The following is a 25,841-nucleotide window of genomic DNA, read 5'->3' as shown; positions in this document are numbered from 1 at the left end:
TTGTATGAAAGTGCCATAAAGGAAACCCCTAAATGTCGACGTTGATATATAGCTATAAACCTGTCACAAAATATTAATGCAAGATATAAAGTCAAGATTTTAGTAGTACTTGCACATAATATTGTACAAAATAATATTCAGATATCTTACACATGGCTTGTTGATAAAATCACATGCATTTCGTGAGCAAAACTTGCGCGTATGTAATTTTATAAACGAGTCATGTGTTGCACAATTTTTTAAATACAACATAACACAAATTTTTTCGTGAGTCTTGTGCACAGTTGGCAATTTAAGGCTTTTCATCAGTGTCTTCAGAAAGATTGATAGTCAAATAAAAACGTAGACAGCTAGAACACGAGTGACTAGATGTGTACAAGATTTTAATAAAATTGTTTGGGTATTAGCCTGAAACAGTAAATCTACTGATTCTGGCGATCTCAAAATATTTTAATAAGGTACCGGCGGGTAATAAGGCCGAGCTAAGGGAGATTTTGAATAGAATCGAAAATATTGCATTTAATTATCGAAATGTATTATTAATTTGTATTTCAATACATCAGCCATTTAATGTAATGAAGTAATGGTAATTTTTGCCATAAACAAACAAAAATTATACTTTTACAAAAACCATACGAATAGGCCTTATTTTACTGCGGTAGGGTAATAAGGCCTATGGGTTAAACAAACTGGAATAGTTTAACTACACTTAATAAAATTGGTATTAGAGATGAATCATCACTTCAATTTAGCAACAATACTTTTTTAAATACAGAAGACTAGATTGTTTTGCTCAACAACACTTAAAACTATCAGTATTCTTTTTAAGAGTCAGAAGACTAAATTGTTTTTTATAATTTCTTCTGTGCTACGACAGCCTATGACAGATGATGAAATATAGAAGACAGGGAACGTGGTGTCGGGATTCTATAAACTTGTCGTAACATCTCTATGCAAGATCCTTCTACCAGAGTAGTCTTTAGTGTAGGCGATTATTTTAAATATCATTTCTGTCACTTAGGCCTTATTACCCGCGGATACCTTAATCATATCTAAGGTTAATATTTTAATATAGATTTAGATTCTATAAAACTCTATGTCTTTATTTACCGATCTAATAAATTTAATGTCATTTATTAGCCTTCCGAGTTTTCCGCTTTAAATGGCAGCGGTATTCTTCCTAGCGGCGAATTTAAGTAATTAGTGCAAAAAATGACAAAATATATTTTTGTTTCAAATATAATAATTATTATTTATATATATATATATTTATATTTCATGTAATAACATAAACAATACTATTACAATATTAAATTTTTTTTTTACAAACAAAAATTTTTGTCATAAAAAAAAGTAAATTCGAAAGATTTACACATAACGTAAAGAAAATAGAATAAAATAAATAATAATAATAATAATCTTAAATATACCTAGCCTCATTAACATACGAAACAATGAATATAGGTTAATGAAAACAAATGTTATTTTTGTACTGACGAAAAATAAACAAAAGATGAATAGTATTCACATTGACATTTATGAATTACTTGCTTAAATTTGTTTATATAAATTATTTTTCACACATTTGTTTACATATTGTTTAAAAACAATAATTATATTCATTGCACGTTTTTTATTTATTTACTTTGTATTTATAAATTATAACTATAAGTATGGTATCAATAATTATTTAAAGTGATCATTGGTAAGCTTAAACAAATATATAGATGTTCATTGTTTACATCATAATAGATTGTGTTGTCGATTGTTTGTTTTTAAACCGATCAACAACCATTTTTCTATTAATATTATTATTATTTTGTGAATGACGCCATAACCTATGTAATGTTAATGATGCTTTTGTATGATAAGGTTTCGTTGATAATGCTCTTGCGTGCGCATTGTTTGGACACAGATAGCACCTAAAGCTTCTTGTATTTAAACAATTTATTTTATTATTAATGTTATCATTAATTGTTTCATCTTCATCATTGTCATTGAAACAATTTTCTTGTTCTTCATCAACTTGTTTTAATCCTTGTTCTTGTTTTAAATCACTTCTTTTAACTATTTTGCGTGGTGCTCTTTGTTTCCGTTTGTTACGGCCATTAGTCATGCTAGGTAATAAATAAGAATATGATTTGTTGTTAATAAAACAATTATTGGTTTTCGTTGTATGACTCTGGTTAAGGATTTCGATTAAATCCGTCTGAGTTTAATCGTATTTCTCGACCAGGGAGAGTCGAATGATAGAAGTAAATATTACTAAGAAATTATGTAGAACAAAAGTCATTTAATGCAATCAAAAAAAAAAATACTCAGATACGATCAGATATGGCCCTATATGATGATGTATAAGATAATTATACATGATCATATTTAATCAAATATAGTAACTACAGCAACATATATAAGTATACATCATATAGTCATTTATGTGGCCATATATAATGATGTGATCATATATGGTATCACATATCGTATATCAACTCGTTTTGACCATGTACGTTTATATATAAGCTCATATCTGGTTATACATGAACATATATTAAAAGATATGATTATATATGTTTATATATGATCACATATAGTAATAAAGGTCATATATATAAGTTTGCATAGTCATATCTGCTCATAAGTGATCATATAAGAACATGTTCTGTAGCTTTTATAAGTTCCGGAAAAAAAAGTTCATATATGATCATATGATATTATGTTTGGTCACACGAATCGTTCATCTATTTTCTATTAAAAATCAGACTTTTATTGTACATAACCTTATTTTTTATTATTTATGATCGTGATAACACACCTGATCAATTAGTTATCTTCGTGATGTAATCACGTGATCGTTGTTTTCTTAATGTTGTTTATCATTACCATCTTGTTGCCGCAACAACGGCGGCGCTATTATATATACAATAATATTTATAGTTATATTAATACTCAAAATTTATAGGAAGAAAATTTTGTACTTTAAAAAATCAAATAATTACTTAATAATGCGAATAATACATAAATGTAACTAAAATTTATAGCAAAGCATGCTTGATACAATTAAACAATGAAACAATATACGTAAAAAATAATAATAATAATAATAATAATAATAATAGTAAATGATAAATAAATTAAAATAATAAACAACATTGTAACGCATACAAAACGAAAGAAACATAATGAATGGTGCATATTTATCACAATTACGTAATTAAATAAATATAAATGCGAATAAATAAAGCGTAATTTAATTATTTAATTAACTTACCCAAGGATTGTTGTAGGTGGTGGTACGATTGTTGATTGAGTTGGAAATACTGGAGGTCCAGGTGGTGGACGACCTCCACTTAAACTAAAACAATTTATTTTATTTATTAATAGGGTAAGTGTAGAAATTATTGCGGTTTAAAACCGCAGTTGTAAAATTTATATCATGATTATTTAACTAAAAGCCATTTTTTTTCTAATATTCAGCATTATTTTACTAATAAAAAAAAAAAAGTTTTTTAAATAATAGACATATATATGAAAATGAAATAAAAGGGCATAAATAATTAACACTGCGTATGTTACTGTGGATCTTAAAAATCTTGATTGTAATACTGCATACTTTTTACTGCGGATTAAAGAATTTGTTGAGTCTCAATTGACGTTAAATGAGCTATAGTTATTTTGACAACAAATTGACTGCAAGTTATTGCCGAAATTTAACGTCAAGTTGACAGCAAAAATTTTATGCTTATTTATGTGATGCCAACTTTTTGATAAATGATAACTTGAAAGCAATTTTTATTCTTCGGCTACTTTTCCACAATTTTCAGGCATCACTCTGTCAACTTGCCTTCCAAAAGCGGCAGTCGATATCTATACGCCTTGTGATTCAAGTTGTAGTCAAATGTTATTATATCTCATAGTTGACAGCAGCTTGTTATCATATTGAAAAAAACTTTGGTTAAGCAAACCTGGCTATCTAGGTAGCGTGACTAATTCTAGTTTCAGCAGAAAAATTTTAAGAAAACCAATTGGAAATGGTCTGGGATCAAAATTGCGCCCGTGTAATTTAAGAGCTAACTATAAAAATAATCTGGGAAAAAATAATTCAGATCTATAAAGATCTATATAGATCTAAAACTTGCAATATATCTCTAAAGATTTCCAATGACTTCGATAGATATATGATGATTTTAAAAAATCTCTACTGATCTCAAGAGATCTTTCAAGTTTTCACAATAATATCAATGGAGGTATATTTAGATATATGCAGATCTACGCAGGTCGACAAGTTATAAACATCAATTTTTCTTATTAAGGTTACAGAGGTCGCCGGAGATCATCGACGATTCTCATAAATTTCTACAAATCTTCGTAAATCTCTTTAAAAAAAATCCCTGGTAGTATGGAGTCTCCCTTGATCTCCGTAGATCTGATAAAAGTAACGTAGATCTAAATTATTTTTATCCAGGAGATCAACTTACTGAATAGGATCCGTACGACAAGGAGTAGTACTAGATGTTTGAAGACTAGCTTGTGCAGTTGAAGTAGTACCAACACTAGTGTTATTAACAATATTCGCATTACCAGGACTACCATTATTAATCCGATGCACATGTAATTGATGTAACTGTAATTGCGCAGAATCTTCGCCTAAGAAGGAACACCGAGAGCATTGTCTTTTGTTGTGGACTTTAAGCACATGAGTGGCTAGTCTTTCAGCTCGCGCTGCTTTGTATTCACACAGCGAGCAAGCAAATGGTTTTAGATGAGTGTTCAAGTGACGTTTTAAGCACCAATTGTCAACGCCGCTCCAAGAACAGTAGCAACAGGTGTATCTTAGAGAAACAAAAAAAAAAGTAAATAAATAATTAAAATTGACGTTCAGAAAATTTCAAATAATTAAAATTACAAATATTTACCTTCGTTCGGCGCCTTTAGATCCAGCTTTCAAATGACTTTTGCTATTACATCCGGTTGGTTGGATCCTTCTGTTACCACAATTGGCATCTTGGATATTTCCTACGGCCATCGAGTTCTGATAGACTGCGGTCACGGGATTCGTCGTTGGTGGTTGACTAGTTGGTAACTGATAATTTTTATTGTTATTATAATTTGTATAACTATTCTGATTGTTGCCGTTTATTTGATTAGCGGTAGTGTTTGCGGCATTGTCTTGCATCAGCGCCGGCTTGGCATCTGATGATCCCGGGCTGCGACGTATTCGCGACAGTTCGTAAGTGTGCTCGCGATGCATTCGGAGGAAGTGTTTTTTCACATGATCGGCACGATTGAATGGTTTGTAACAGACGTAACAATGAAAAGGTTTTTCTTCGCGGTGGATATTTTCGTGACGGGTGTAGAGATCGCGTCGGTCAGTACCGTAAGGGCAATAAGGACATGTGTAACGTTTACTGCTTGATAATGTTGTTACTGATGATGTCATCATTGTTGGACTCTGTAAATAATATTTTGATAGATAAATTAAATTTAAGTTTAATTACATACTTATAAAGTTTTGAGGCAGTTTTATAATTTAAATGTAGATCGGAATGAACTTACTGAGTGTAAATGTTGTGGAGGTGTTGAAGGTAACTCTTGAAGCAAAAAATTCGAAGTAGCAGGTAACAAAGCAGCTGGAATAGTCTGTGTCTCTTGAGTGCGTCTTGAAGGTGGTGACACTCTTTCAGCTTTATCACGCACCTTTTCCAGGTAACTAAGTATATCTTCGAGTTTTGGATCACTGTGTAAATAATCCTTGCGCGATCCATGATCACGATGATGTCGTACATCATCAAGTAATCGGGATGAGTGCAATTCCATAAAGTGCTCAGCAACATCACGCGGGCTCCCAGTTAAACAATCCCCTAAAAAATTTTATCACCGGTAAATATTTTGTATTTTAGTTTTTTAAGTCAATGTCATTGGATACCCTAGTAGCAGTGTCTTAAGCAAGTTAATTAATGAAAGTACATCGGCAATTGATCCCACCGATCGCATAATATATATTTTCACATATTTTTTCAGATTTTCTGCTAATAATAATAACAATTATTATCTGTTTTCACATATACTTGGCATTTATATTGATAATTGCCGATGGAATCAGATGTCGATTGGATCAATTTGTTAGAATCAATTGTCGTGGTATAAAATTGTTGGGATCAGTTGACAGCACACCCTTCGACGGTCTCTTACTGAAGATTTAAACAAGACGAAGATGATGGATTTCATAAATATACCTTCTGCAGATTTCATCGTCTTGCTTAAGATTCTTTCTAAAGACTTATGGAAATCTGTACGTTGCTTAAATTCAATATCTATATCCAACCCAGTGACCCTCATTAAAATTTCGAGCGCTATAAATTAGTAATATAGTCACTTGAAACAAATAAATCGAAGACAAAGTCAGCACCTCTGAATTTATTGTACTAATGCAGAATATATGACTCAGGAAGTAAGGGCAGACATCTGCGGGTATCTTAAGCAGTTCTGCAGCAAGTCTGACCTAATGGGTCTTACACAAGTATTTTAGCCAAGTATTGTAACAGATTTACTTAAGATATTCTACGGAAGTATCGTGCCTCGAACTTCTCATAGATTATGAAAAGTTGCTTAAGACTTAAGATACAGATTTACGTAAAACTTCCTTAAGAATGCTTCTAGAGTAAGTGAAAAATCGGTAAATTGACTGTACCACATTCATAACAACGCCATGTTGCTTTTCCAGGATTATAAGCAGCTATTCTGCTACCATCTGTTCCTTTAAGTGGTTCATCTTCACATGTCCAATTACCGTCATCCGAATCATTAGCGCCATTGTCATCTTCATTTTTGTATGAAACTGAAGCCTCGAATTCATTCTGTACGCTGGAAGCTAATTAAATTTTTTATTAGAATTATTACACACAATTATAAAGAAGAAAATGGTTATTAAAGTGCAATGGCTACTTCTATGATCTGGATCATCGCCGTATAATTTGCGGGTTATTTCTTTGAACATGTCTTCATAGCAATCAAGACGACCTATTCCAATTGCACCGCTCTCCATTTTTTGAGGCTTTTATTTATAATCTATAAAAAATAATAATAAAATTATTAGAGCTTTTAATAATGATGATTTATATACATTTTAAAGGATGTTTGTTTTTAATTATCACGAAATGGTTAAAATAGGCTTTTAAACTTCAAATATTTGCGCTGAAATGCTGCTGATTAGTTGTACAAAGAAACTTAACTGCGAGTATAGGTTGAAAAGTTCAAATAATGGGATTTTTAATTGAAATTGGGGTTGTAATTTAAAAAAAAAATTCAGAATAGGTAAAATAGGTAAAAGTTTGAGTTTTGAATCAAAATTTTTTTTAGAAAATTCCAGGTTTTTTCAGAAAATTATTAGAAGGTCATTTCTAATCCATAATTTGAAAAAATAAAAACGGATTAAGGGAGAAAAATTAGAAAATATGGAAATTGAAGCATGAAAAATATATTTTCTGAAAATTTTTGAGACTTAAAGATTTATTAAATTTTTAAAAATTGAATCCAATAATTTTTTTTACGATATTATCTTTTCAAAAGTCAGCTATGAAAGCATAAAAATTCAAGTTTTATAAAGTTTTTATTCTGGAAATATATGAAACTTTTTTGCAATATGTGGTGATAAGTTTTCAGAAGTATATTAAGAGAAAAAGTAATCTTTAGAAAAATTTAATGTTTTACTGAAAGATTGTAGGATTGAAAATTTTTAATTTTACATAAATTTTGATTTAAAAATTTAAAAATTTCGTTCAAAATAAACTTTTTAATTAAAAGAATTTGAGTTTAGTTAAAAAAAGTTTTTTTCCTGGAAATTGTGCTAATAAAATTGAGTTTTTGATTATTTTTTTGCAAAAATTTTTTACAGAAATATTAATAATTTATTGTAGTAGCAAACTAATTTTAAAATAAAGATTTCTCTAATATGACTAAACAAATTTTATTCAAACTATATTTTATATTATATTTATTTTTCAAACTATATTTTATGTTACATTTATTTTTAAATTTCCCTTCACGTTTTCAGAAATTTCAATAAATTTTATAAACTGTATTCTCCTGATTAAAAGAAACGATTCGAAACGATTTGCAATGTTAAATGCCTATAAGAAGGGTGATCCAAAAGTATTCAAAGTATTTAAATATTTTCTTTTTCTTATCATTTTAAATCGTTTCTTTTAATAAGGGATTGAACTCTATATTTACGAAAGAAAATTATAATCTACAAAAAGGGTGCTATGACATTTTGCCATAAGTCTGATAATTTTTCATGAAAAGTAACAAAAGCTGGAAATTCACTATGAATTTAACTTTAAGCTTAAATAATTTTTTAAGGGTAGACTTATAGAAAGATAGTGTAAAATTTTTGTCTGTAGAGCGTTTAATTCTCTACAAAAATACACAGAGAAAAATGTTGACTCGAAACCTACCAACTTTTATTATGCTGTGAAAATTGGTAGGTTTCGAGTCAACACTTTTTTCCGTGTATGCGTTGATCATTTCGACTATTGATTCATTAACATGTTACAAAATTCAAAGGGTAAAAAAAATATTTCCCTTGTTATTCTAAGAGGAAACAACAAATTGCGATAAAGTGGTTGTTGATACATAGAGTAGAAATAACATTGTGTCCAATGTTTCATTTTTGGAAATGCGATACGTTATTTATAAAAAAAACTTCTATTGTAATAATGTGATAAACGTATCTTTGTACACATTTCAACAACTGATTGTCATTGCATCTTTTATAAATTATTTTATTTAAAGTTTAGAAGTGTTTAAAACTGGCCATACAGTAGCTAAAAATGGTACCTCTACCCTAATATTAAGAGTTCAAACTTTAACGAGAATTTTTAGTTATCCTCCACAATATTTTCATAGTAATTTAAAAAAAAATAGTCGCTTTGTTTTTGGCCCATCCTAATAAATATATACATATATATATACAAATTGAATACGCGATATTGATTTCCTAACAACTTGTCCCAATCATCAATAAATCAACATATCTATATGACAATTTTCTTTGTTTTGTCTACGCACGCGTGTTACATAGTCTTTATTAAAGCATCTGTTCACACATACACACACATATATATATATATATTGTGTACAATAATAGCTCATGAAAATAACATATACTATAAAACTATGCCATCAAAGTGCTACTACAACTTTATGTCTTTTCGTCTGTACTCCTGATATATATATGTATATATAAAAATATATATATATATTGATGCTCTCATATGTAAACAGTTATGTCATGCAGAAAGACAAAGAGCAATAAGTTTAGATAAAGACAGACATATTGGTGTCAAAAAATGGTGGGGAAAATCAATAGGTCCTTCAAAACCTAAACTTTTAGACCTGAACCTATTTAAAAAGAATTCAATGGATGTAAACTAATAATATCAGTCGCAAGTATATGACAAAGACATAAGCCCTGTAAGAATCAAGATTCGCTTGTTTGAAATAATGAATTAGTGAAAAAGACAAAAAAAGTGTAATGATAAAAAAACAAGCGAAATGAATGCGCATGCGTATCGGGGTAACGTTTTAACGGAGTAAGGGACGTAGAAAAAATGTACGCAGATGGTAATACAGGCATATAACAAAAGACAATCTTTAAGCAGGTAAGAAAATACTACCCTGTTAAAAGCGTTGCTTATAATTGTTTTCAGTATTTTTTTTTTATTTTTTTTTTAATTTTTAGAAATCAGTTTTAGACAATATTATTATTATAAGAGTCGAGTGGAAGAAAACTAACCTCTAAAGAAAGGCAAACAATTTTATAAGATTTGAATATAAATTTAGTGAGTAAATATAACCTAAAAGTTATGAGCGAATTATAAAACTGGATAATAATGAAAAATAAAAATGTGGTGTGTGTTGATGATAGTGGACATGGAGGGGATTGAAGTGGGTGGTTAGGAGCGCTGTATGCTAACAAAATATATAATAATATACAATATAAACTTACCCTGTACTGATGAATTGTTGCAAGTTGTATAGTTGCCCGTGGCGGTGTACAACGTCGGTAGTTTTAAAAACACGGGGTTGTTAACAAAAAAAAAAAATGAGGAAGCCAAGTACAAAGGGACAGATATTTTAAAATGTTAAATAAATATGTATAAATGAAAACTGTTAAATGGTATTAAATATAACGAATATAATGCCGGTTAGGAGTTGCAGGTTGTTTCCTCGACGGCAGTCGGGTGGCAAGTGGGTGGGCAGGCGGGGTGGCCGGGTGGTTTAGTGGGTGGCTGGAGGGGGGTGGTCGTTGGGAGGATGAGGAGGAGAGGAAGGGTAGATAGAGACCAGGGGACGACTTTCCCCTTGTAGGAGTGAGGTAGGGGCAAACAGGGAGCAGGCAGGGAGGTACTGGAAATGGTTGGGTTTCGGTTAAAAGGGGGGTTAGGTAGTTTTAGTGTTAGGTAGACAGAATGTCCCAACCTTTATCCCCCTGGCCTCTCTACGTCTCGATACCCACCACCCCCAAGCCATTGAATCCTCAACTAAAGTTGCCAGCCCGTGAGCCCGAGTTGAGCAAGTATCTGTAAGTATGACGGAGATGAGTAGACATTGGGATGAGTAAGACCGAGTTGTTTGAAATAGTGTGCGTGGGTATGCGCACGCATACCTACACTACACTACTAGCTGAAAACCTACTTCGATCCTCTTGCCCCTCTATCCCCGAAGCCCCCGCAACCCCACATCCCTGCAGTGCCTAGAACCACGATGCTGTCCCTTTACTTGGTCGATTTCTTGGATAGGATTTCTGTATCCCAGTTGTAGTTGTAGTCAGTTCACTGTAGCTGTAGCAACATGTTTATGTCAAGTATTTCGAGGAACGAATGAGGGACCCTTACACTCCCCTCAATACTCGAGTGCCTAATCCTCCTGATGCTGTATGAGTTTTACTTGTGAGTTGTGGGCTCTATACATGAGTTAAACCTCCCACCCAACGCCTCCCACTATGGATACTCTTCAATCGCATGTCTGGTTCTGACGTCGTCACACTACGCCAACGCTTTACTTATACGACAACCTTCTTCCAACTACAAGCAGCTCAACATCCTACTAAAAAATTTTTTTGTCATTATCCTCTTATTCTTATTTTATAATATTATTTACATTGTCTGAAAATCTGCTTCTTCATACTCAGCTTCAAACAAAACCATTTATGATTCTATTAATAAAATTTTCCGATCCAAGAATTTGAAAGTTCGACTTGAATGGTTTCTATGAATTGTTTGTTTTAGACCAGACTAAAATTTTAATGACAATTTCAGGAAATTATTTATATCGCATTGTAATTAATTTTCTTGGAATTCGTCTGAAAAGTTTTTCCAAGAACTTCAAAATTAATGAAAGATTTTCAAACGTTAACTGTAATTTAATTAAAAAATTTTCAAACTTCTATTCCATAAAGTTGTAAATTAATGGAATTAGTTTGAGATTCATGAGTATTTGAATTAGATTTATGGTAATTTATGGAATTAATTATCAAACGAGGGCGCTAGTGTACAGTCTGCTTTGTAATTACGAAATTTTCTTTACCAACAATCTAAAACAAAAATTTCTACGGCTGCAAAACAAATGCCGGTAGCAAAACAAAAAATTTGAATTATCAATAACTGCAATACTTTTGAAAGTATTTTTATTGAATCCAATATGAAATTGATTGAATCTATTGTTATCAACACTAATAATTTCAAGCGCATGAATAACGCTCTGAATAATTGATAGTTTTCTAAAAACAACAGTGAAAGATGTTTTCCCGATCATAATAGCATTAGCGCATTAAAATTTCAGATATTTTATAATAAACGATTGAGAAGTTAAAATAAACTATGCGCCGGCGCTGACGTCACAAAATAAAAAAAGAAAAGGATAAGAGAGAAGTGAATTTAACATTAGAGTGTAGAGGAAAGCGATAGGTGACGATAAGCGTCAGAATATACTACGGGCAATAATAGTATCAGAGAACTGTAGACGCCATATTGACTAGAGCGACGACGTCGATGTCTACGTCTACGTCGACGAGCAACAACAGTCAGCACACGAGGATTTCCGAGCTTTTACGACTTTAAGAGCTCGCGCGCAAGACGGCGGCTCGTCTGACGAAAGGGCTCAACCGTCGAGCCGTCAACACAAACGGACAGTGTTTTTTTTGTTGTAACATATATAAATATTTGTATTGTACTATTATTTAAACAAAAAATTAAAGCTCTGAGCTGTAAACAAAGAGAAGTATTTAAGTATTCAATCATCTTTTTTACGAAAATTTTATAATTTTATCAACTAATCTATCAACAAAATTAAATCAATCTAAAACTTGTCAGTGCTGTGTTTCAAAAAAACGTTATTGTACAGTTAGTCCAAGAAAATATACCTTTAAATGCGAATTTTGAGATAAGTTTTGGAACTTTGATGTAATCATCAAGGTTCGTGACCTGACGTTGAATAATAGGCAAGATGAGATAAAAAAACAGTAAAAATCTGCCTAATACTCATTTCCAACAAAATAGAGTCCAAGCCTCAATTAGTTACAAAGGAATCTATAAGGGCATGTTGCACATTGTAATGGATCAAAGATTATCGGCAATTGAGGGTATTGCTGGTTTAGTGAATATTGTTTGATAAAAGTAAAAAACTAAACGTAACAATAGAAAAAAATAGTGCGCTGAGGTCGTACGACGCTCCTCGTGAGGTCGTCCGCCCGCCAATCAATACGCCAGTGTGTCGACTTGGTCGGCTCGAAAGCTGCTTCGTGATTATCACGCAAGCTCCCTAAAAACATCACTACAATTTTTTTGTCGATGCTGTTGGTATACAATATAGTTCACGGGTGAACGCTTCAAATACGCCAAATAACTGGATTTTACTTTTCTGGTATTGACCAAAAACAAGCCTTCTGAAAGGTTGTTTTCTCAAATCTGCAATGAGGAGATTCCGTAATGGTATTGGAGTTGCTGATTCGATTTGAATAATACCTGATGGCTATTGGTTGGCGGGAAATGTTCAAAAATCACAATGGCATTCTAGCAGGGTGTGAGCTTCAAGTAGCGTAGATGCTGTGACGATTTGCTGGCTGATAGTTAGTGAGTGAAGTTGTTGGTGATTTAACTGGTTTAAAATAGGTGCAGGAAGCATGCGGGGTAAGGGTGATACATGGAGATGTCCTGCTGGACTAGGTTAGAAATAAAACTCCCAAACCCCACCTGCGCCTGCACCTGGATCTAATACCTTAAGGATTGTTGCCGCTGCTAATTGTAATTGGGAATTGGAAATACTGTATTATTAAGTGGTGTGCAAGCTTTGCTTGCTTTCTGGATGGGCAATGTTAGAGGTAAGTTACATTAGCTTCGTATCGAAGGAGTAATAGTTACCAGTCACTACCGATCTTGAATTGGTCAAACCAATTAATTATACAGATGCCGAGCGGACTCGGTGCAACAACAATGGGTATTGGCGTTAGTCATAGTAATCCAAGTGGTGACAGTGTCACAAGCGGATGCCGACTTCGTGCCCACTCACAAGGCCAGCAACAGACACAGTCTCAGCAACAAAACTCAGAACAATCAGACCAAACCTTGCAAGAGTGTCAACCAGCCCAAAAAGATGCTCAGCGACAGAATCCATCCCATTCTGGCCGAACCAAAAAAGACAATTGCTGCTTGTGCTGGTGCTGTTGTTGCAGTTGCTCGTGGTATTATCGCTCCTTTATAATTTAAAATAAACAATAAAAATGAACCTTTTGTCATGAAAATTTTAGACACCTCCAGGATCTCCCCTGTTATAGTTACAGTTCTCTATTGCTTTCTTCCTTTATTTCTTTGGCTCTTTTTTGTACCGACCATGCGCCTCGTGTGTCACAAGAAACACGTGCGTTAGTCGCGCTTATATTTGCCTGGAAGGGGAATTCGATCGAAGCTTTTAGCGTAATCCCGACACATAACTATTTTCCTCTCTCTTAAATATAACCATTAATATTACTATTTCACTCACTCCCTCTATATCAACTTTGTCCTCAATTTATTTATGCATGTTTTTTTTTTATTTCCTTCTTTTTTTTTTATTTTCATTTTGTTCATATACGTTTTGTTTTTACGTCAATGTACATCACAACAGAATATAACATCCATGTGTTAAATACTCATATCGCTCGAACAGCTTTTAGTTTAGATTTATTTTAGAACCATCTTTCCATTATGCATTTAGATTATCGTACACTTTCATTATTTATGTTGATGTGTATCATTGAATTATTGTCATGATTATAATAATAATAATCATTTTAATTTATTGGGTAATGATGAAAGTTACTTTGGACGACCTCTTTACAGAACATTATGATATTGCGCAAGCGCTATGCAATATTTTACCGCATGTTTTTTACTGCTTTTTTTTTATTCTATTTTTCGTTCTCACTTTGGTAGGGTAGAGGGTAAAATGGGCACCTGGATAGCCAGAAATTTTTTTTATTCAATAATCTGAACCATGATATGTCAGTGAAAAATCTCGTACAGAATTTAAAAGTAAAATTTGTTTTATTACTCAAAATCTGTACTTTTGAAAGATATACTCTCTTAGATTTGAAATAGCGACTATTCACTATTTACTAGTAAAGTATGTCACTAATTCGAATAGTGGTATACTTTTCACTGGCAATAAGTGACTATTCACTGCCAAATAGTGATTTTCATTAATTCGGTTTTAGAGAGTAATGATGAAGCTAAAACATTTATTTAGTCTGATTTGCAAAACAAACATAATTCTGGTACCTCCATTTTGAGCAAAATTTTGTTTTATCGAGTATTAAAATGTTTTGGGTCAATTACGATAAATTCACTTGGAAGCTTTCCTGTTTAAAAATTATGACTCTATTTTATAAAAACACAAAATTTTCAATTTATTCTTAATCAATTTCTGTCAGAATAAATTGAAATTTTGTTGTTTTTATAAAATTGCATCAGAACTTTTAAATTTAATTTTTAATTTTTTTCTATTAATTGATGTCTGAAGGAAATGAAACTTTGACTACAAAATATGTCACTAAAAATTACGACCAAGTTTAAAAACCGATTTTGTATACTAATTAAAAGAAAATAGTATATTTAAGAACGTATAACTTAAAAGTATCAATTTTATCGATTTTTTTCATAGAACCTTTTTTATGCAAAATAGAATTTTAATTTAATTTGCATTCTTCAATTTTTTTCGTATTTCGCATCAACGATTTATAGCCGCTGAACCTAAATTTAATTTTTTTGTCTGTATGTATATATTTATACTTACAATATATATTATTATAAATTTTATTTCTGTTCCATGCATTTGATACAGGAATAAGTGGTAAGTCGGGTAAAACTATTATATAAAAATATGATGCCTCAATTAAAAAAAAAAAATTCGAGGGATAACTTAAAAATAAAATATAACTTTGTTGATAGTTTGGCAGCTGTTGGTACGGGTAATGAAACTTCTGGAACAGGAGATTCAAAAAAGAAGCGCGGTAATAGTGGTATCGGAGCGGATTCTGCATCAGGTGGTGGTCTTACAGATCAAAATTCGGGAACTGGCAACGGATTGGACGGATTAGATGCAATGGATGGTTCTGGTACAGAATGCTGTGGCCTAGATGAAGTACGATCATGGGGATCGTCATTTGATAAATTAATGCGCAGTGCTACTGGAAGAAAATTATTTCGTGAATTTCTTATTAGCGAATATAGTGAAGAAAATATTGCATTTTGGTTGGCTTGCGAGCAATTGAAACGCGAAAATAATCCGGATAAAATAGAAGAAAAGGCACGATATATTTACGAGGACTACATATCAATACTGTCGCCTAAAGAGGTAAGTTATTGATTCGTCTGATATTTTTAGTGGAAAAAAAAGTTAGATCCAATTTTTCAAATTCGAGTTTAAATGTAAAATTCAACAAAATGAAATTTTTCTGAATTTCAAGCTAAAATAAAATTAGATCTGATATCTAATACTTTTAATGAATTTCCAATTTAATTGAAATCCAATCAAATTTATAGTTTTATTTTATTGTATTGACTGCTATCAGATATTTTATAATTTGAATTCGCTGAGATTTGGTTAGAATCTGATTAGATTTCATTGGATTTTAAATAGAAACTTGGTCTAATGGAATGTAATTTTTGTTGAATCAAATCCAATCCATCCTAAATCCATATTTATGAACTAATGTAGCCATGAGAATCCAATTAATTAGATATAAAAACTTTCGATTCTAATGAAATTGTCAATTTCTTGTTATTAGAGTCAATAATTCTGATTCCTACTTATTAGATCTCTAATCCCATCTAATTAAATCACAGTGATCATTAGCGATCTTATTAAAATAGATAAATTCCGATATCTAGATCTAATTAATCAGATTTTGTTCTTAAGAAATGGGTTCTAATAATTAATTTCCCGGAACTAAATTCAAATTAACTTACAAAATAAAAAATTTCTAACATTTTTTTTATCAATAATAAACCAATAATTAAAAAGTAAATAATTTCTTATCGATTTATCTGAAATAAATAATGAAATTTGCTTACCATCTAGGTTAGTTTAGATTCACGTGTACGTGAAATTGTTAATAGAAATATGAGTCAACCAACACCCCACACATTTGATGAAGCACAACTACAGATTTATACCCTAATGCATCGTGACTCGTATCCACGGTTCGTAAATAGTGATATATTTCGCCGAGTCGCGAGACTCGGTAGTGGACCACCAAGTCCAGCAGATGATTCTGGTGGTATCGTTGCTGCCGTTGGTGCCGTAGTAGCTCCAGCAATACCGTCTGTCGGTAAACCTAAGTCAAAAAAATCCATTTCGTAGTCTATTATTATGTGTCGGCAACTGTTATACATAATTTGTGATTTTCAAATTAGTGACAACAAACAACAACAACAACAAAATAATTTAATTATTTAATTAACTAATTAATGTACTAGTTTAATAATCGGTTCCAATTTTTCGTTTTTTTTCTTTTAATTTATTAATTTATTTAACGCATGCACGGTTATCCTGTGTTATCATGTCTGTAAAGTGGACGTTTATCGATCGGTATATTGTAATAAATATAAAGGCAATTCAGATTTCTATTTCTTCCATCAGCGTGGCATAATGATATCATAATGACACTCTTTTGAAGCCATTATTGAATGCTTTTTTTAAATGTACTCTATTAGTATCATTAGACCCGATTAATTATAGAATTGTATACACTAACATATTTAATAACTTTAAATAAATTTTTTATAATTTATATTAATTTATAGTTCTTCCAAAATATTTTTATGGCAAAATTATATATATCTTATACACAGAAAAAAAAATTTCTTGGCAAAAGAAAAATTTTTTATTATGAAATGAAAACAAAAATTTTCTTAGGACTAGAAAAATTTCTAGGCTCAGGAAAATTTTTTCTCGCCCACGAAAATTTTCTTTTTCAATTCATAATATAAAAAATTTTTTCAGGCAATTAAAAATTTTCTTGGGGCTAGTAAAATTTTTAGCGCCAAGAAATCCTTTTTTTTGTGTAAGCGCAAATCAGGATAACCATGCATGCGTTGAGTGAAGCGTAGTGCGTAACAAGTGTACTAAACTGTTATCCGTAAAACCTAATTTCTTTAGTATTCGTCGGCGAGTTGTGCGCGCGCACCTCTGACTGGTGCTAAAGCTATTGCGCTCGACGAATAATGGCTTACTTAATCCACTCGTTACACAATATACTAAAATTATTAATAGACTCTAACGTATATATTTATGTAATAAACCCACCTCTGTACCTGTAGCTACGATGGACTATCGCTAAGCCGTAATGATTTAGTGTATATATTAGGGTGACGCTAAATAACTCACTATTTTCTTTTTTCAATCTCTTATCAACATTTGTTAATTTAAAATGGTATAAGAATTTTCTCTAAAAATCAGTTAGACAAAAAATCATTAAAAGGTCGCTCACGAATTTCGAAAATTCCAATATGAATCAAAATTCTAATTTTTTTTTTGTAAACTTTTTATTTCACTTTTTTGGCATAATAATTTCAAACTATAAAACTAATACTATGCTAAAAATTTTAGCACAAAATATAAATTTTTATACGTTGCTCAAGAATTTTGAATGGTTCCGAGTATTGTCTTTTTTACGTTAATTTGTATTATACACTGAAAAAAATTCGCGGAGTGAGTGTGAAACGGATGACTGGTTATTTATTCAATTCTCTCGAAGTGAAATTCATTCCTAAGAGGAGATTATTTTAATATTACAATTACAACTCTGAATGGGAGTAAATGCAGATTTAAATAAAATCCAAATCACTTCACTGAAAAACCAAACTCCTTATTTATTCCGTTTGCGGAGTGATTTTTTTTGAAATTCCGGATTTCTGAGTGACGGAGTAAATTCGGATTTAAATAAAGTCCGTAATCACTCAAAATTATTCACAGCGTACTGTATAAAAGTAGAATCCGAGGCATAGAAAAAATAAGTTATTTACACTTTAAAACCAAGTGTGTAGTCAAAATTTACACACTTACCAAATAACATTGAAACGCCATAAGCAATTTATAGATAATTAATACACCGCGAAACGTGTTTTAAATGACTACAAAAAACTATAGTTTCGCTTATAGCCTTAAACATAAAACACATTCAATAAGTATTAAAATAGTACACTTGTAATAAACTTGGTTTTAGAGAATACTCCTATTTATTTTTTAATTTAATTTTAGGTTTCTTTGCTATCAAAAATTCTCCCAATTTTGATTCTTAAAATAATCCAGTACATTTTTGTTTCTACAACTTGTATTTTAGTAGAAAGATAATAAATGTTTTGTAAAAAAACATTCAAAAGTTAAGTAACAATAGTAGTTACGTAATATGCATTGAAATTCCAAATTCTAGAGCAAGTTTGAAAATTTATATTTTTAGATGAAACTTTCATTCCAATATTTATTTTACAGTTAGAAATGATAAAGAAGAAATTTATAAAAAAAAAAAATCCGAATTTTAATTATGTTAGAATTTTCTAAATCCACGAGTGACCACTTAAAATTTTCTATGGGCCTGATTTTTAAAGAGGGTTCTTAAAACGCCTTAAACTAACAAATTTTAATACCAGACTTAAAAAATTAAAATAGTTGATTTTGTTGCGCCACTCTAATATATTATGTATTCTTTTCGAATGCGTTAATTATTTGAATCTATTGATACATATATAACAATAATAATTAAGATTGACTATTTATTATTGATAGTAATATTTATAATTACTAAGGGTACATAAATTATTAATTGATAATGAAATAATTTATCAATGATTATTGATATTAAAAAAAATTATAATAAAAAATGATGAGTGAAAAAAAAAAGTAAATATAATATTTAAATTCAGACTATGGGCCCATTGACAATCCAATTATCACTTCTCTTTAAACGTGTGTAATGTATGCGTGTTATTTATAATTATAGTTATAAGATTGTTAAAGTTTTTCATTTTTTTTCCATTTGATTTTTATAGGGTTTTATGAAAATCAATGGTTTTGTTATACTTTATTTTTGGGGCTAATATTATCTTATATTTTTGTAATTGTTTTTTTTTGTGAGGAAAAATTAATTGATAATTTTAATGGATTTTCATTCTATTTAAAAAAAAGTGCAAACTTTTAGTGGAATTTAGATTTTTTCTTAAATTACTAAGATCGAAATGATCTGAATATTGACGATCTGCTGAAATCATTTTAGAAAAATAAAATTTTACTAAATCTTATTATATATTAGGATGTTTAAAAAAAAACAACAAATTCTTTTTTTTTTATGGTGTCCAAAAATTGAAAGTATAACTAAAAAGAAAAATTTTGGTACCAATCCGGACTCTTAATAGTGATATTAAGATCTGCCTCAATCCATTTTTCTATTTTTCATTTAAATAACACGGGAAAAAAATTTTTTGTTTTAGAATTTTCTAGCTCACAAACCAATAAACGGATTGTTATTCCTAGTAAATGTTTGTGGAGGAAATTGAACGTTCTACAAAAAAAATCTTATCATTTTTGGATAAATCCCACTGTTCAAAAGTTATTTAAGCTTCAAGTCAAATTTATAGTAAATTTTGAGATTTTTTTACTTTTCCGGAGAAAGTATCAGTCTTATCAAAAAATGTCGTAAGGACATTTTTGTAGAAATCTTCATTCCTTACACATTATTACGAATAAAGTTTTTCGAAATTCCACATTGTTCACAAGTTATTTGCATTTCAATGTCAAGCTCTTAAAATCAATCAGAAATCTATTTTTTTAAGAGTTTAAATTTATAGCAAATTTTGAGATTTTTTTACTTTTCCGGCAAATGTATCAGTCTCATCAATATTTACTATAAATTTGACTTGAAGCTTAAATAACTTTTGAACAGTGGGATTTATCAAAAAATAATAAGAGACTTTTTTTGTAGAGCGTTCAATTTCCTTCAAAAACATGTACTAGAAATAACAATCCGTTGATTGGTTTGTGAACTAGAAAATTCTAAAAAAAAAAAAAATTTTTTTTTCAGTGTTATTTAATGAAAAATAGAAAAAATTGATTGAGGTAAACCTTAATATCACTATTAAGGGTCCGGATTGGTACAAAAATTTTTATTTTCAATTATACTTTCAATTTTTGGACACCATAAAAAAAAAGAATTTGTTGTTTTTTTTTAAATATTCTATCATATATAAGATCTTATCATATATATTTATACATGAGATGTTATCAGATCTCAATGTTGAAAGATATGGTCAGGTCTTACTAGACTTGTGTTAACAAAAAATTATGAATGATAAAAAAAAATTTAAGATCTTAAACGAATCTGAAAATAAATGATTTACTAAGATCGATCAAATTATTGCCAAAATTTATACATTCGATCTGAAATAAAAGATCCATAGAAATCAAAGTAGATTTCTATTGATTTGACTTTAGTAATAAAATTTCAGATCTAATTTATTACAAATCTTAGATTTTAGTTACATTAATTATTTAAGTTGATTTTAAATGAAAACTGAATTATTAATTAATTTTTCCCGTGAAATATTTTAAGTTTTTTACAATAAACTTTGTAACAATTTTTTTTATTTATTAAATATTCATAAAAAAAAAAAACATTTCTACTGTATTTACTTAGACTAATTATAGAATATTACACAATTGTAATACAAAAGAGCGGATATGACCAAAAAAAAGTTATTAAAATAAATAAATAGAAAAATAAAAACAAAAAAAAAATTACGAGCCCGCTCTTTAGTTACCGTAGAAAAATCCACCGAAAAAATATTAAAGAAATAAATAATAATATAAGTAAGTCAACAAATTAATAGAATACCAAAAACTAGTTATTAAATAATTAAGTAAAATAAAAAAAAATAAAATAAAATAAACAATGTGTGCTATTATTATTATCGCGCTAATATGTACACATATATAATGTGAATGTTGAGAGATTGTGCGATTATTGTGTTTTATCGAATTTATTATACTTACTACCAACAAATAAATAAATTATAATATTAATAATGTTAATCATTAATATTAATAAGACGAAGAAAAGCAATAACTTGTCAACTAACAGATTTATAAATATTGTCAATGATATTTATTTGGAAATTATTCGAACACAAATTATTTCTATGTGATTTTTCTAATCAATGCCCAAAAAAAAAATCTAAGCATCGGTTGGCCCTCCGGGCCAGTCCCAAAACTTCCCGCTGTTTTCGAGCACAAGGAGCTTAAAAACATCACTGTGAATATATTTTCAAGCTCTTCGTCAAATTTGATCATAAAAATCTATTTCCTATATTTTATACAGTAGCATTAACATGTCAATGTGGACAAGTATCCTTTGAATTTCTTCATAAACTGATAAATCTGTCGTATCATGAATTTTTAAAACAACAAATTTTTTTTTGTATTTAAAATACAATTTAACTTTTAATACTTTAAAAATAGAATTACATTTTTCTTTAACTCCGCTTAACACCAGGAAAAGTTTTAACACTGCTGCTCGTGTTGTTTTAACAGCGTTTTCGGGGTTGAATTTAACATTGATCTCCTTCATACCGGGGTAATATGGATTTATACCAATTTTTTTTACAGTATACTCGAAAATAATTTTTCAGTTACTACAGAACCATTTGGTGGAAAAATTTTAAAAATCGATTTGTTTGTGGATTGACAAGTTATTGCTTATCTAAGTCTAATAATAATGAACAAACTAAAGACAAAATTTAAAAATTAAGAAAAAAGACCAGTTTTAAACAAAAATTATTATTAATAATAATGTGCATACGTAAATTGTTTTAAATACAAACAATAATAATAATAATGAAAATAATAATAATAATATTAACAGTAATAATGATTAGATTAAATTGAAATTAAAAATAAATTTTTTTTTGTTTTAAATTAAATATTCAATCATTCGTGTACTTTGTGTAAAAGGCCTAACAATAATAATAAAAATAATAATAATAATAATGATGAGCAAAAATAAAATTAACTAATTATAATAATGATAATTGTAACAATGATAATAATTTATGTACTAAAACACATGCAAGTCATTATTACTCGCTCGTTTGGCATGTACTTGAGTTAAGTGTGACGAAATTTGTTTTATTTTTTTTTTTAACATTCAAAAGAAAAAAATGATTATTATAATTGTCATTGCATTTATGATTGTGAGTGTGGAACTTAATTATTAATATTATTATTATAAAGCGAGAGAATAGGTGAAAAAAAATTACAGAAATAATTCATTTTATTTGTTAATGGGTAAAAATTGAATTAATATTTAATGTTAATTCATAAATTAACTGAATCTCTAAATAGTGGAATAGTTGTTTTTTGTTATTATTGAATTTGGAGGAAGATAAAAAATAATGTAGAGATTGTTTTGTTGAAAATTAATTAGTGAGTGTAGAAAATAAAAAAAAAATTTATGGGTTCAGAATTTTGTTTTTACACACGCAGAGAATTTTATAGTATTTTTTACACAAAAAATTTATAGAAAAATTACTATGTCATAGTAACATGAGGACAGTATGGAATTATTGTACAAATTACCGATAACGTAGAAATTTTTTAAATACATCGAACAGAATTTACAAGGTGTATTGTAATTTTGATAAAGCAACAGATTAAATTTTATCAAAGAAATTTAAATTTCTTAATCTGTTGCTTTGTCAAAATTACAATGCACTTTGTAAATTCTGTTCGATGTATTTTTAAAATTTCTACGTTATCGGTAATTTGTACAATAATTCCATACTGTTCTCATGTTACTATGACATAGTAATTTTTTAAAAATTTTTTATGTAAAAAATACCGTAAAATTATCTGCGTGATATAAAAAAACAAAATTTTTAATTTTTATTTAAATTTACTCGTCAGCGTAGTAAATAAACAATAATAATAATTGAGGAAAAAAATTTGTTTTTTTCTTTTTTACATAAAAATTAAAAAAATTTGTTATTTTGAAAATTTATATCCTCAATATTCCATAGGCGTAATAAATAATTTATTATCATTATTGATAAAAAATTTCAAAATTATAAATATAAATAATGATAAAAAAAAAAATAAATAAATACTCCCGTATATAAATATACATATACATATAAACACAAGTAATAATATCTATGAGTTTAACCCTGTAGATATTTATGAATAGTTAGGAAAAATATAAACAAGACCGTCATTTAAAGAAAAATAAAATTAGAAATAATAATTAATAATAGCAATTGGTATAAAATGTTAACGAATGTTGAAATATTAATAATTTAAAAAAAGTACTTTATGGTATTATTTAAATCACGCATAACTTACTGTGACAAAACAATGAGCACAATTCAATTTGTTTACAGAAACAAAAAAAAAAAAAATGCAGAAAAGAAACGCGCCAATTTTTCATTATTTATTTATAAAATAAAATATATGTAATTGAATGAATGATATATGTAAATGGTATGAAATAAAAATAAAATTGATGAATGAATAAAAATATATATATATATATATACATATATATATATATATAATTCATAAATTTCTAAGTGTATCAATATAAAAATTTAACCGTAATTAATAACAATTTCCTAAATATTTCAAAATTGGTGACTAAAAGTTGACAAGAAATTAAAAAAAAATTATTGTTAATATTAATATTATTGTTTTTATTATTATTAATGTTATTAGTATTAATGATATTTGATAGGCGTAATAATGAATATAACAAATAAATATTAAATAGTAGTGAATATCGGGGTATAGGTGCCGTAGAGAAGGATTTTTTGTTGATGGTACTGTTAACAAAGTAGAAGAACGTATATTATGTCGACTCTTATGGGACCTGAGAATGTTAAGTGCTTGAAAAAATTTTGGTCCATGTATTATTGGTCAAGAAGTCAAAAAAACTTTTCTTTTTATGATAATATTTGATGCCTTTATGGTGGTACCCGGAAACTATAAAGGCTAAACATGAAATTATTTTTGTTGACTAATTTTTGATGGGGAAGATTAAAAAATTAGAAAAAAAATATAAATAATAATAATTTTCTTTTATGGCCCTTATGGTACCAGGGACTATAAAGGTTTAGCGAAAAATGTTATCACTGATTGATGTATTATCAGTATAAAAGTATGGATAAGTTAAAAATAATTTCATCAATTCAAATTCTTTTATGCCCTTACGGTTCTAAGAACTATGAGGGCTTATAGAAAAAAATTCGATCACTGATTGATGTATACTTGGTTAAAAAGTATGAACATTAAACAAATAGTTGTATAAATTTGTGTAATATAATTTTTAAATTTTAATCGATTTTTGGTCAAGTGAAACGATAAGGGCTCACAAAAATATTTTGAATTACAAAAAATTTTAGTTTTAGAGTACAGACAAATTAACTAATCAAAAAAAAATCCTCATAAACCCTTATGGTTCTGAGTACCATAAAAGCATGTCAAAAAGTAAATTTATATTAATTGTTTACACTAGACCAGTATACCAACATGTAAAAAAAATATTTTATACGCCCTTATGGTGTCCAGGTACCATAAGGGTGTATAATAATTTTCAAGCCCTTACGGCGCCTATATCGTGATATAGCGCTACCAAAAGTAAGTAAATGAAACTAAACATAATAATAATAAAATAAAAAAAAAGAAGAAAATTAAAAAAAAAAGCAAGTGCGTTTAGAAAAAAATTATCAGGATCGTCTCAATCGATTTATCGAGACTGGTCTCCTAAAATATATGAAACCATTATAAATTAATTAACTAAATGCAAAATGAAACAGTCCTACGTCTCCGTGAATAAACGCACAATTTTTCTCAACCTTCTTTGCATTTATTATTTATGCCTTTGCCCATTAATTTATTAAATATTTTCCACTATTAATTTTATTACTTTTTTTTTTAACAAAAATTTGAAATAAAAAAAATTATATCAAATTGAAAAAAAATCTAGTCGGTTGGTCCGTGGGCCAGCCCCAAAACTTCCCGTTGTTTTCAAGTTCTTTGAGCTTCAAGATTATTTTTGAGCTAGAAAATAATTTTGAATGCATTTTTTTTTGAGCTCTTTAAGCTTCCCGAATTTTTCGAAAAGCGTCAATTTTTTTAGCAGGAAGGTAAAAATTTCCAAATTATAATATAACTTTAGTAGATAAATTTCCTGATTAATTTCCTGATTAACAAGTTTCTGGCAAGCCGTGACTGTATAATACTTGCGGGCAAGTTGATGTAAATGA

General features: G+C 29.1%; 2 protein-coding genes across 6 annotated transcripts; one reads left to right on the top strand and one right to left on the bottom strand.

Moving 5' to 3' along the window:
* Positions 1-1,401: 1,401 nt before the first annotated feature.
* On the bottom strand, positions 1,402-16,705 carry LOC103580549 (RE1-silencing transcription factor A). 4 transcript variants are annotated; one of them, XM_008562344.3, is made up of 10 exons: positions 16,608-16,705; positions 10,696-11,106; positions 10,007-10,580; positions 6,943-7,065; positions 6,689-6,868; positions 5,554-5,858; positions 4,914-5,449; positions 4,476-4,829; positions 3,269-3,352; positions 1,402-2,117 (listed from the first exon to the last, which is right to left on the bottom strand). In XM_008562344.3, exons 4-10 carry the CDS (start codon positions 7,040-7,042, stop codon positions 1,739-1,741), a joined length of 1,938 nt encoding a protein of 645 aa, XP_008560566.1. In that variant the 5' UTR covers positions 7,043-7,065; positions 10,007-10,580; positions 10,696-11,106; positions 16,608-16,705; the 3' UTR covers positions 1,402-1,738. The 4 variants fall into 4 exon arrangements, with proteins under 4 accessions (XP_008560566.1, XP_008560565.1, XP_008560567.1 ...); XM_008562343.3 differs by having other exon boundaries at positions 10,007-11,106; XM_008562345.3 differs by having other exon boundaries at positions 10,007-11,103; positions 16,608-16,695.
* On the top strand, positions 12,782-21,116 carry LOC103580548 (regulator of G-protein signaling 17). 2 transcript variants are annotated; one of them, XM_008562342.2, is made up of 4 exons: positions 12,782-13,378; positions 13,464-13,735; positions 15,483-15,888; positions 16,615-21,116. In XM_008562342.2, exons 1-4 carry the CDS (start codon positions 13,370-13,372, stop codon positions 16,894-16,896), a joined length of 969 nt encoding a protein of 322 aa, XP_008560564.1. In that variant the 5' UTR covers positions 12,782-13,369; the 3' UTR covers positions 16,897-21,116. The 2 variants fall into 2 exon arrangements, with proteins under 2 accessions (XP_008560564.1, XP_008560563.1); XM_008562341.2 differs by having other exon boundaries at positions 13,464-13,738.
* The last annotated feature ends 4,725 nt before the right edge of the window (positions 21,117-25,841 follow it).

The sequence above is a fragment of the Microplitis demolitor genome, chromosome 6 (genome assembly GCF_026212275.2).
Source record: "Microplitis demolitor isolate Queensland-Clemson2020A chromosome 6, iyMicDemo2.1a, whole genome shotgun sequence".
In the NCBI taxonomy this organism is placed as follows: Eukaryota; Metazoa; Arthropoda; class Insecta; order Hymenoptera; family Braconidae; genus Microplitis; species Microplitis demolitor.
The sequence above is the reverse complement of the archived record's forward strand: the minus strand, read 5'-3'. Positions and strand labels throughout refer to the sequence as shown.

Bases quoted from the DNA above. Each gene is read 5' to 3' on its own strand.
- LOC103580549 (XM_008562343.3), bottom strand. From the start codon at position 7,042: ATGGAGAGCGGTGCAATTGGAATAGGTCGTCTTGATTGCTATGAAGAC. The intron at 6,869-6,942 runs GTAGCCATTGCA...AAATTTAATTAG, and splicing joins CGATGATCCAGATCATAGAA to CTTCCAGCGTACAGAATGAA. The intron at 5,450-5,553 runs GTAAGTTCATTC...TATTATTTACAG, and splicing joins CTCCACAACATTTACACTCA to AGTCCAACAATGATGACATC.
- LOC103580548 (XM_008562341.2), top strand. The intron at 13,739-15,482 runs GTATTATCGCTC...CTTTGTTGATAG, and splicing joins TGTTGTTGCAGTTGCTCGTG to TTTGGCAGCTGTTGGTACGG. The intron at 15,889-16,614 runs GTAAGTTATTGA...CTTACCATCTAG, and splicing joins CAATACTGTCGCCTAAAGAG to GTTAGTTTAGATTCACGTGT.